This window comes from Oryctolagus cuniculus, chromosome 10 (assembly GCF_051225735.1).
Source record: "Oryctolagus cuniculus isolate XC-2025 breed Fujian yellow rabbit chromosome 10, ASM5122573v1, whole genome shotgun sequence".
In the NCBI taxonomy this organism is placed as follows: Eukaryota; Metazoa; Chordata; class Mammalia; order Lagomorpha; family Leporidae; genus Oryctolagus; species Oryctolagus cuniculus.
In genome coordinates, this window is record NC_142876.1 from 103,149,163 (window position 1) to 103,161,419 (window position 12,257).

Genomic DNA, 12,257 nt, shown 5'->3' on the forward strand with positions numbered 1-12,257 from the left:
CTGCCTGAGTGGTAGAGAGCACCTCATCTCCAGGTACAGACAAGCAGAAATAGGACAGTGGGGTAGTGTCTGCTTAAGATGGCATCTCCCAGGCCTATGGGGTCTCCCTACCCAGCATCAGGAGGAGAACAATGTGAAGACAGGGCCACATCATGAAGACTGGCGGTCAGACTTGAGGATTTCAGGCCCAGAGTCGAAGCAAGAAGATGGGGACCTGGAAAGGGGTGGGTGCCTGGGTAGCTGGCCCAGCCTCTCCCTGTCACCTGGAGAGGGGGCACTGAAAGGGGTAGACCTGCTGGTCTCCATAACACCCCCTAGGGCTTAACCATCTCCTGTCCTGTCACTATGGAAACGGGGATTTTCCTTCCAGGGTCCCTATAGGAACTGACCCTGTTTCCATGGGGACAATGCACTTCCCATCAGCTCCTCAGTTGCCATAACAACTCCAGGGATTACCAGCCCCTTCCCCAACCCTGGGCTTCCTGCTAATCTCCCCATCACCTCAGTACCTCCTCTTTCAGTTGCTTTGGTAACAGAGGCTTGGGAGGGAGACACTGGTTGGCCCTCTGAGAGGCTGAGGGAGACCAAGCACACAGGTGGCTACTCCACTCTTCCCTTAACCATTTCAAGAGGGTAAACTGAGGCTCAGGAAAGAATATAGCTCAGCTAAGGTCCCAGAGAAAACAGAGGGCCAGGCCAGGTTTCCTTGAGGCAGCAGAACTCACGGGTCAGGGCTAATGATCCCCCTTGGAATCCTGAATCCATCGTGATGGCATCACTGGAGAGTTGACCTTCACCTGGGACCTGAGTGTGTGCCTTGACCTGACCTTTGTGACCCTGAGTGCCTCTCAGCCCTTAGTGTCCCCCTTTCACTGAGGGGTTGTGTGAACAATATCACTACTCCTGTCTGCAAAGGGGTCACTCGTGTACATGCTATTTTGCATTAACTTTTACACACAGCCCAACTGCCAGCCTGGCAGGTGCTGTCCCAGTCCCCTTACCCTCACAGGCTCTCCCTGGGGAAGCAGGGGTGGGTTCAGAGTCCTCTGGCTGTGCCACTGGCCAGCCACCACTCCTCCTTGTCTACCTCTGTGTTGGCCCCCGCTCCTGACAACTTGCTTCTTGTTCTCACCATGGCTATGTGCTTGTTCCTGCTGCTCACGTCCCACGGAGGACGGGAGCAAGCTCTGCCTCCTCTGGGATGACTTCCTGCATCGGTCATTACTGCGGGCCTATCTCTGCCATCCGGTCACTCAGCTAACCCCAGTGAACACCTACTGACTGTGAGGTGGCCAGAGCAGCAGAGCAGCGAGCACAGTGAAGGTTAAAACAGGGACGGGGCTGCGCCGAGGTCTGGTATGGGCTGTGGGGCACAGATGAATGAGGCAGACAACAGCCTGTGCTGTACAGACCTTCCTGAGGCTTCTACCCGCCAGGCTAAACCCTGCCCTGGATACGGGAGCTCTCTGGAAGACCTTGGTAGGACCCTGCCTTGGTTTCTCTGCTGTGGCACTGAGGGGCTCCAACCCAGGGCCACACTGGCCCTTCCTTCTGCCTTCCCCTCCTCCCTCCCTCAGTAGCCACCAGCAGCACACTCCCTCCCCTCATTGAGCAGGGCCCACAGCTCAGGGGGTGGTCGGGTCTGAAGTGAGGGTTTTTAGGGAGAAAGGAAGGGCAGGAAGGGGGTGCTTCCCCCTCTGTCCTCACCTAGACCCACAACTGGGGAAACAGGTTTGCCAGCTGATGTCAGCTCTCACTGCTGAAGGGAGGGGTGCAGGTGCTGCTGGCTGGGTGCCAGGCCAATTCAGGGGTCTCAACACCTCTACTTTGCACTGTCTACACCCTAACTTTGCACTTCCCCCTTCCCCACAACAGGTCTCTTGGTAGGATTCAAAGTTGCCTGGTGCTACCCTCCCTGGGAGTGCAGCACACAGGGGTGGGGAAGCTGTTCTGTTCCAGGCGGGCAGGAAGGCAGCGTGGGGAGGCTGACCAGCGCTTCCTCTCCCCGGGCGGCCTGGCCCCGCCCGGATCCCGAGTTTGCTCTTACATCCTGGATTTGTTTGCCTGGCCCCGGGCTGCCCCCTGCCTGCCCAGGCTTCCAGCCTGTGCCCCCATACCTGTCCTGGGAGGTGTGCAGGCAGGGGAAGGCAGCCTCAGCACACATGAATGCTGAACACCTAGAGAGGATGGGGTGCTCCGGGGGGCATTGGGAGGCCATGGTCCTGGGGGGTGTGCTGGGAGACTGTACCCAGACAACCCCAACAGCCTACTCCCCAGCCTGAAGACCTACCAGGAACATCCCTCAGACTCATCACGTGGCTTAAGCCAAGAACATGCCACAGCCACAGGCAATCAGAGGTATGAGGGCAGGGGTAGCCTCCCTCTAGACCTTTTGTTCTTTCCAGATTAGAGGACTCAATGGGAACAGGCAAGCAGGAGCCTTCTCTGGCCTGAGTTGGCCGCAGCGGCAAGTCCAAGTGTTACCCATTTTGTTGGGATCAAGACTGTGCCAATTTCACAGTCAGGGAAGTAGGGGCTCAGAACTGCAAAGAGCTTGGTGTGGGTCTCCCCGAAGAGGGACTCTGCTACACCAGGCCTGCCTCCTGCTGGGGGTCTGGGCAGCCCACGACCTGGGCCAACCAAAGAGGCTGTGGCTCCCATGGCCTGAGCCACAGGTGCCTCAGAGACCGTTGGGCAGCCTCTTCAGGAGGGCCAGCTGGGCTGAACGTTAACTTCCTCTCGGTGAGAAGCTGCTCAGGGGCACACAATGGCCCATTGTGCCCAGGGCACACCTGAGCCAGCAGCACGATGCCAGGCAGGTGCAGGGAGGGAGGCGTGGCTGCCGAGGGAAAGTGGGGGCCTATGTGTGGGGACAGAGCTCAAGGGACGCCAGGGTCAGGGCCACTCCCCTCTGCTTCTGAGGCCTCCTGAAGTAGTCTCTGAGAGCGAGCTAGGGAGCCCAGAGGCAATGGCCTCCCTCCATCCCTCTCAGACATCTCTCCTGCCTCAACCCCCCCAGCACGCCCCACCCCAGAATGGGAGAGGGGTGGGGCTACCTCCACTCCAGGAGGAGCCTATGACCACCAGTTCTCTGGGGGACTCGTGACTCAGGTCAGACCTGTGCCTGCTCAGACCTCCAGCCCAGTTGGCCCGATGGCCACCACCCCTCAACCGGCTGTGTCCACAGCAGGAGCAGCCCACAGGCAAACTGAGTACTCCACCCCCCCCTTCAATTCAGACGGCTCTTTTGGCTCCAAGCCTCAGTTTCCCCCTCTGTAAATGCCTCAGCGATGCCCCTCTCCCTGCAAGACTCAGGATGTGCGGTCTTGCTGTAGCCGTTGCTGTAAAAGTGCACACCTGTGAGTACTGCGCACCGCGCCCCCCTCCCCCCCCCCCCGCCCAGTTTAAGCGCCAGAGCGGCCGGCAGGGGACACGCACGTGTGTGTGCGGAGCCGGAGCACACCCAGCTTTCATAGGCGCAGCCCCGGCAGCGCGGGGCGCAGGTGCAGCAGGCGCGGGCCGCGCGGAGCTTTGGGGGCACAGCGAGCGCTGCGCGGGGCTGGCTCACCTGCGCATAGTAGAGCAGCCACAACTCGTAGAGCCGCTCGGAGGCGGCCATGGCCTGACCCGGCTCCGGCCCAGCTGCGCGCCACCTGTCGCCGCCTCCTCCGCGCCGCCCGCCGGTTGCCCCCGGCCAGGCCCATGGGCGGAGGGCGTCACTCCGGGGAGGAGCAGCGCGGTCCTGCTGGGGAAGTTCACGGCTCTAGTCCGCGCCGCACTGAGCCACCCAAGCCGACACCCTCCTCCTCCTCCCCCCCGCCCCCCGCTCGGCTTCCTGCACTTCGCCGCCGCGGCCGCCACCGCCGCCCCGCCTCTCCTGGGACCGTGAAAAGGGCGGGGAGCCCAGCGGGAGGAGGAGCCTGAGATCCGGGAGGGGACGCGAGGGCGCCCCGCCCCCCTCTCCCCGCGGGCCGCGCCCCCACGAGTGGCTGTGGAGAGGCGTTTCGGAGACCCTGGGACATGGGGTCGGATCTGCCTGTACCAGAGAGCTGAGGTTACCGGCATTCGGCGACAGGGCTGGGAACAGGGTCTGGGGCCCATAATAACCTCCCTCGTGAGAATCGCTGGCTGCTTACCACGCGTGCCAGGCGTTCTTCTAAGGCTGCTTCTGAGCTCCTGCTGTTTGCAGAGCGGATGAGGAAGAGCAGAGAAAAGCGGCCGGATAAGCTGGGAATGCCTCTGGGGGGCTCTGTCCAAGGACAGAGGGCAAGGTCCCCTCCTCCTGGAGGTGCCCCCCCACCCCCCACCCCCACGCCAGGGCCCAGCCCTTGCCTGACTTCTTTTGTTAACCTCATGGGGGGGGTGCCTCGTGCCTCCGTGTCCGTAGAGATACTGAGACAGGCCGAAAGACGACCAGGTTGGCCGCCAGAGGCAGCTGGGATGGGGACACAGGCCTGACTGACTCTTTGCTTGGGCCCAGGCTGCCTGTGAAGTGAGGAGGCCCCCGGTGTTGAGCGGGGGTCAGGTTCTTTGTTGAGGGAGGGCGGATGGAAGTTTCTCGGCCATTAGTCCTAGGAATTGGCAGACCTACGGTCCGTTAGATCTTGGGTGGCCGAGAGAAGACAGACCCTGTCTCCTCTCCTGGCCTCTCGGGTGGCTCCTTCGGCCTGGCCTTTGGCGCATCCCGGCTCTGAGCTGACAGTCCCTAAGCGGCCACAAGCTGTGTGCTAGGCCTTGGCAGAGCACTGCCCCCAAGGCAGGAGACAGGGCCTAGACAGATGCAGGTTCATGAAGTCAAGACGGGGGTCTGTGGGCCATGGGACTTGGGATGGGAGGCCCGAACAACTGCTTGCAGCCGGCCTGATAAGGGAGGCCGCAGATTTGCTAAGAGGCTAGTCGTCCCCTGTGGGTGTGGCTCTGAGGACCCTGCCGGGCTCACAGTTCTTGACCACAGCTGATGTGGTCTGTTATCAGGCCGCACTGACTAATGTAGAGAGAAGACGCCGGGGAGCCAGACACCTGTGGCCATGCACTTGCTCCAGTCGAGGCCCAACCGACTTTCCCTAAGCTGGGGGCGGGGGTGGGGGTTGAGGTGGCTCCTTGGGGCTAACTGGGTCTTGTTGCAGTTTGCTCTTCCCAAGGGAAGGCAGCCTGCCCCGGGTACTCTGCCTCTCCAGGAGGCGGTGGGGGTGACAGGGTATCATCTGTGAACCCCGGAGGGAAACTGCCGTCCACGCTGCAGGCTTCGAGCCGACAGTGATGGCCACTGACGGGCTTAGGGTACTTGGTGAGGCGAGTCCGAGGAGCCACTGACAGCAGCAGAGGAGGGAAGAGACTGACCTCAGGTTAGGGTGGGATCGGAGTGGAGTCAAGGAAAGCTTCTGGAAGGCACTGGAGCCCTGAAGATTCAGGACAAGTGCACAAGGATGGGTCAGGGCACTCCAAGAGGCCGGCATGAGGTGAGCCGTGATTAAGTGCTCAGGCAAAACCCAAGAGATCGACGCACGCTAGGCTCCGCCCCTCAGGTCTGAGTCGATTTGCTGTTTTCTCACTGATTAGAGTTGGACACTTGAGCCTTAGCATCTTCTTTCTCCCCTGGCCGGTACCCCGTGGGCTAGCCGAGCTGCTTGTGAGGAAAAGGGCGGGGGCGCGGCGGGGGCGCGGCGGGAGTGGGGCGGGCCCTCCCGTAGCAACTAAGCATTGATTGGCCTGCCACACTTCCGGCTCCCTCATTCTCGCCCTCGGATTGGCCGCGAGACACTCATCTACTTTCCTTAGGTCAGCGCGACACATCACGACAGAAAAGGAGGGGGTCGGTAGGCAACATGGCGGCGGCTGCGGCCGGTGTGGGCCGGCTGGAGGAGGAGGCTCTGCGGCGGAAGGAGAGGCTGAGGGCCCTGCGGGAGAAAACCGGGCGTAAGGTGAGAAATGCGAAATGAGGGCCGCAGCTCAAGCAGTCAACGTTCAGGGGCCGGAAGGGGGCTGGAGGGCAAGGGACTCTGAGGGAAAGACTGCTGCCGACGGTGCGCATGCGTGGGAGGACTGACGCACGCGCGGGAAAACAGTGCCCGCCCACCGAGTCTGGCGCTGCGGGGCGTGGGGATGCCTCAGAGCTGGTACGCTCGTTGCGCATGTGCGGTGTTTTCGGCGTCCCTGTCGTTTCGGCTCCGGTTGTTGCTAGGGTCGTTGCTCGTTGGAGCTGTTTGTTGGGTTAGCCGGCGGTTCCGTTTCCCCAGGGCCTGGCCGGCGGTTCACCGCCACGCTTGATTTCCCCTCAGTCCGCCAGCGCGCCTCGCGCGGGGCAGCAGGGACTCTGCTGGAGTCGTGCAGCGGAGAAATCCCAAAGACCGGTTTCCGAGTCCGGGTGAACCGCAGGCGAAGAAGGCGCTTTTTTTTCTTTTTTTCGTCATACTGCTTCTCTGGGGATGGACCTGCTAATCCTTTAATTGCCAAATATGGAGCACTTGATGGTTGCTTATTTGCTCCCAGAGTGATCCGATTGCATTTCTACTTTATTCATCTTTACGAAATAATGGCGAGGAAGAATGTTCACTACCTGTGTGCACGCTCTGGCCCTGTCTCTTGGGAGAGGTGGGGCAGTTGACTCCCCGAGCCTGGGTTTCGTCCCGTCTCCAATACACCCGCCACATTGCTTCTCACTGTTGCTTTGAGATGTAACAGGATTATCCATATGAAGGGGCCCCAGATACCCGTAGAGGGCGGAGGTCGTTGGACCGGTGAAAGCTGTGCCCTTCACTGGACAAAGAATGTTAAATATCTAGAGGAGCCGCGGGTGGGGAAAGCGATCGCTCGACTTTCCTACTGCAACACACTGGCTTTCAGTCTGGCTCCTGTTTTCCTGTGTGCGCGGCTGTCTGCTGTCCTGTGAGAAGCAAAGGGGGAAGTAACAGAGGGAAAGTTGGCCAGGTCAGCTTCTGCTTTCGTTGGCAGCCTGAGGAACCTGTCAGTCATCCCCCACACGGCAGCCAAGGAAGCTCAAGCCTCAACCTCTCATGCAGTGGCTAGTCCACCTGTGCCATTTGCCTGGATGTAGGGATCAGATTAATGGGGCTGGGTTTGAGGTCACAATATGAGAGAGAAAACAGCATCCTTAGAGCCCATTTCCTTGGGAGCAGTGTGCCAGGCCATCAGAAGAACTGACCTTTAGTGGGCTGGAAGGAGAGCCTGGTTGTTAGTTTCAGGCTTTTTAGGGGAAGCAGAGAAGCAGAGCCTTCCAGCTGGTTCCCTCCCCTGATGCCTGCAGTGGCTGGGACTGGGCCAGAGCCAAAGCTGGGAGCTGGGAACTCAGTCCAGGTCTCCCTCATGGCAGGAGCTCAGTTACGTGAGCCATCACCTCTGCCTCCCAGAGTCCACATGGGAAGCTGGAGTGAGAAGCCAGAACTTAGTATTGAACCCCGGCACTCAGAAGTGGGTGGTGACCGGCGCCGCAGCTCACTTGGCTAGTCCTCCTCCTGCGGCACTGGCACCCCAAGTTCTAGTCCCGGTTGGGGTGCCGGATTCTGTCCCAGTTGCTCCTCTTCCTGTCCAGCTCTCTGCTGTGGCCTGGGAGTGCAGTGGAGGATGGCCCAAGTGCTTGGGCCCTGCACCCCATGGGAGACCAGGAGAAGCACCTGGCTCCTGGTTTCAGATTGGTGCAGCGCGCCAGCCGTAGTGGCCATTTGGGGGATGAACCAACGTAAGGAAGACCTTTCTCTCTGTCTCTTTCTCTCAAACTGTCTAACTCTGCTTGTCCAAAAAAAAAGAGAAGTGGGTGGAAAGCTTAATAGGCTTAACAGCAAAGCTAAATGCCTGCCTTTTCTTCCTGTGGTAAATCTTTAATTGTGGTAAATAGACATAAAATTTGTCATTTTAACCGTTTTAAGTATACAGTTGAATGGCACTAAGTACATCCACATTGTTGTATAACCATAGCACAATCTATTTCCAGAAATTTTTCGTAATCCCAAGCAGAACCTTTGCATGCATTAAACAGTAGCTCTCCAGCCTTCCTCCCCCCAGCCCCTGGCAGCCACCATGCTGCTTGCTGACTCTGACTTTGACCACTCTGGGTCCTTTCTGTAAGTAAAACCGTGTGGTGTTTGTCCTGCTGTGACTGGCTGATTTCACTTAGACTAATGTCTTCAGGATTTGTCCATGTTATAGCGAGTATCAGAATGTCATTTCTCTTCAGGACATTTCATTGCATTTATGTTCCACATTTTCTTTATCCCGTCACCCGTTGACATCAGCACTTGGGGCGCTGCTGCCTTCTGACTGTTGTGACTGACGCCGCTGGAAACATGGAGGCACAAATTCTCTCCGAGTCTGCTTTGAATTATTTAGAGTATGTAGCAGAAGCACAGTCGCTGGGTCGTTTAGGAAGTCTCTGTCTATCTTTGAGGAACCCCCGTGCTGCTGGACGTTTTACATTCCCAGCAGCAGTGCACAAGCATTCCAGTTTCTCTGTCCTCCCCAGCACTTGTTCTGTTCCTTCTTTTTCAATTATACCCATCCTGGTGTGTGTGAATTGGTATCTCATTGTGATTTTGATTTTATTTCCTTCATGCTAGTGATGTTGAGCGTCTTCTTATGTTTGTGGCCATTTGTTTATCTCCCTTTGAGAGGTCTGTTTAGATTCTTTATTTTATGTTATTTTATTTAAGGTATACACATTTCATGTATTTCATACATACAGGTTTAGGAGCATAGTGATACTTTCCACCCCACCCTACCCTCCCTCCTGCCCATGCTCCCATGTTTAGATTGTTGCCCGTATTTTAATGTAGTTGTTTGGGACTTCTGTATTTGTTGTTGTGGAGTTCTTTTTTTTTTTTTTTTTTTAAGATTTATTTATTTATTTGAAAGTCACAGTTACACAGAGAGAGGAGAGGCAGAGAGAGAGAGAGAGAGAATTTTCCATCTGCTGGTTCACTCCCCAATTGGCCACAATGGCCAGAGCTGCACCGATCCAAAGCCAGGAGCCAGAAGCCTCTTCCTGGTCTCCCACAAGGGTGCAGGGGCCCAAGGACTTGGGCCATCTTCCAGTGCTTTCCCAGGCCATAGCAGGGAGCTGGATTGGAAGTGGAGCAGCCGGGTCTCCAACCAGCAGCCCATATGGGATGCTGGCACTTCAGGCCAGAGCATTAACCCGCTGCACCACAGTGCTGGCTCCATGGAGTTCTGGATATTTACACCTTCTCAGAAATGTGATGTATAAATACCTGATAATGTCTTTTTTTTTTTTTTTTTTTTTTTTGACAGGCAGAGTGGACAGTGAGAGAGAGAGACAGAGAGAAAGGTCTTCCTTTGCCGTTGGTTCACCCTCCAATGGCCGCCGCGGCCGGTGCGCTGCAGCCAGCGCACCACGCTGATCCGGTGGCAGGAGCCAGGAGCCAGGTGCTTTTCCTGGTCTCCCATGGGGTGCAGGGCCCAAGTACCTGGGCCATCCTCCACTGCACTCCCTGGCCACAGCAGAGAGCTGGCCTGGAAGAGGGGCAACCGGGACAGAATCCGGCGCCCCGACCGGGACTAGAACCTGGTGTGCCGGCGCCGCTAGGCGGAGGATTAGCCTAGTGAGCCGCGGTGCTGGCCCGATAATGTCTTTTTTTTAATAATTATTTTATTCAAAAGGCAGAGTTATAGAGGGGGAGAGAGAGAAGAGACAGAGAAAGAGAGAGAGAGAGATCTTCCATCCGCTGTTTACTCTCCAAATGGCCTCAACAGCTGGAGAGGCTGGAGGTGGAAGCCAGGAATTTCTGCTGGGTCTCCCAGAAGCCCAAGCACTGGAGCATCCTCCACTGCTTTCCCAGACACATAACAGGCAGCTGGATCATGAGTAGAGTAGCCAGGACTTGAACCACTGCCCATGTGGGATGCTGGTGCCACAGGTACCTGTTACTTCACATCACTGGCCCCAGTGTCTTCCTTTTTTTTTTTTTTAAGATTTATTTATTTGAAAGGCAGAGAGAGAGGTCTTCCATCCTCTGAATCACTCCCCAGTTGGCTGAACTGAGCTGATCCGAAGCCAGGAGCCTGGAGTTTCTTCTGGGTCTCCCACGTGGGTGCAGGGGCCCAAGGACTTGGGCCATCTTCTACTGCTTTCCCAGGCCATAGCAGAGAGCTGGATTGGAAGCAGAGCAGCCAGGACTAGAACTGGCGCCCATATGGGATGCCGGCACTGCAGGCAGTAGCTTTACCCACTACGCCATGGTGCTGGCCTCTCCCGTGGTGCTGGCCTCTCAAGGTTTTCTTCTAAGAATTTTATAGTATTAGCTCTTATGTTTAGAATTTTGATCCATTTTGAGTTGATTTTTGTATTTGTTATTAGGTAACGGCCCAACTTCATTCTTTCATATGTGGATATTCAGCTTTCTCAACATCCTTTTTTTAATGACTGTCTTTTCACTAATGAGTGGTCTTGTCACCCTTGTCAAAAACCGACGCCGTGGCTCACTTGGTTAATCCTCCGCCTGCAGCGCTGGAATCCCATATGGATGCCGGGTTCTAGTCCCAGTTGCTCCTCTTCCAGTCCAGCTCTCTGCTGTGGCCCGGGAGTGCAGTGAAGGATGGCCCAAGTGCTTGGGCCCTGCACCCTCATAGGAGACCAGGAGGAAGCACTTGGCTCCTGGTTTCGGATTGGCGCAGTGCCGGCCGTAGCAGCCATTTGGGGAGTGAACCAACGGAAGGAAGACCTTTCTCTCTGTCTCTCTCTCACTGTCTATAACTCTACCTGTCAAATAATAAAAAAAAAAGTTCACTGTATATATATGAGGGTTTATTTTTAGGTGCCCTATCTATTGATTTATATGTTTGTATGTTGGTACTACACATAAAAGTTTAAAAAAAATTTTTTTTACTATTTTATTTATTTGAAAGCGATAGGGAAAGAGTTAAGAGAGACACAGAGAAAGATACTTTCATCTGCTGGTTCAGTCTCCAAATGCCCACAACTGCCACAGCTGGACCAGGCTTAAGCCAGGATCCTGGAACTCTATCAGGTCTCCCACGTGGGTGGCAAGGATGCAAGTGCTTGAGCTATCACCACTGCCTCCCAGGGTGAGCATTGGCATGGAGCTAGAATCAGCAGCTGATATAGGATGTGGGCTTCTTAACTCCTAGGCCATACACCCACCTTGGGTGACTTTTTATTAGGGTAAGTGCCTTGCGGAAAGATAGTAAAGAGTCTAAACTTAGAGTGAATTTTGTAGCCCACAGTGGCTTCTTGCAAGACCTCTAAGTAGAGAGGCTGGGGGAGGAAGTGTGGACTGCCTGCTGCCCTCAGATAAGACCCTCAGAATCTCCTCCCCAGGGAGGAAGTAGCTCCACATTGTTGGTTAACTCCTTTGATTGACAGGGACTCCAGGGCTGAGCACTTTGTTGGCTTGCACTTGCCAGTGGAGAGCTCTTGGTTGCTTCATGAGGATGGCTCCTTGTTGGTCTTAGCACTCAGTGACAGGTTGTTTTTGTTTTGTTTTGTTTTTTGTTTTTTTTTTTTTTTTTTTTTTTGACAGGCAGAGTGGACAGTGAGAGAGGTAGAGGTAGAGAGAGAGAAAGGTCTTCCTTTACCATTGGTTCACCCTCCAATGGCCGCCGCGGCTGGCACACCGTGCTGATCTGAAGCCAGGAGCCAGGTGCTTCTCCTGGTCTCCCATGAAGGTGCAGGGTCCAAGGACTTGGGCCATCCTCCACTGCACTCCCGGGTCACAGCAGAGAGCTGGCCTGGAAGAGGAGCGACCAGAACAGAATCCAGCGCCCCGACCAGGACTAGAACTCGGGGTGTGGGTGCTGCAGGCGGAAGATTAGCCTATTGAGCCGTGGCGCCAGCGACAGGTTCTTCACTGAGTCCTACTGTGCGCATGGTTTTGCTGGAGGCCTCAGGAGTTTAGGCATGGGGTTGGTTTCCTCCCTAACCCCTAGCAGGCTGTACAGTCATAAGTTATTGGTATTATAGACTGTCAGAGTCCTGAGATTGTGGCCGATAAAGGGAAGCAAGATTGGGGTTGCAGTGTTGCCCTGCCTTATTCAGTAGAAAGCTCCGTTGTATTTGTACAGCTGTGTAACTTTTCTTTTTTTCTTTCTTTTTGTAAAGGTTTATTTATTATTTGAAAGAGTTAAATAGAGAGAGAAGGAGAGGCAGAGAGAAAGAGCCTTCCATCCGCTAGTTCACTCCCCTGTTGGATGCAACGGCTGGAGCTGCGCCGATCCAAAGTCAGGAGCCAGGATCTTCTTCTGGGTCTCCCACACAAGTGCATGGATCC

The 12,257-nt window shown here is 55.9% G+C and overlaps 2 protein-coding genes across 8 annotated transcripts in view; one reads left to right on the forward strand and one right to left on the reverse strand.

Annotated features, from left to right (window-relative positions):
• Positions 1-5,519, reverse strand: part of NBEAL2 (neurobeachin like 2) — a 30,309-nt gene extending 24,790 nt beyond the window's left edge. For 3 of the 6 annotated variants that reach the window (XR_016214867.1, XM_089306402.1, XM_089306401.1), the window contains exon 1: positions 3,569-3,742. Coding sequence is in view for 5 of the 6 variants with exons in the window: in XM_089306402.1 (XP_089162528.1) it covers positions 3,569-3,619 (51 nt within the window). In the remaining variant the exon portion in view is untranslated. Of the gene's footprint in view, positions 1-3,568; positions 3,743-4,136; positions 4,180-5,340 lie in introns of those variants that run through there. The other 3 variants (XM_008260544.5, XM_051852504.3, XM_089306403.1) reach the window with 3 other exon arrangements.
• A 270-nt stretch (positions 5,520-5,789) lies between these two features.
• CCDC12 (coiled-coil domain containing 12) overlaps positions 5,790-12,257 on the forward strand; it is a 58,616-nt gene continuing 52,148 nt past the window's right edge. For both annotated transcript variants that reach the window (XM_089306407.1, XM_089306406.1), the window contains exon 1: positions 5,790-5,921. In XM_089306407.1, coding sequence (XP_089162533.1) covers positions 5,826-5,921 — 96 coding nt within the window. In that variant the 5' untranslated portion in view covers positions 5,790-5,825. The remainder of the gene's footprint in view (positions 5,922-12,257) is intronic.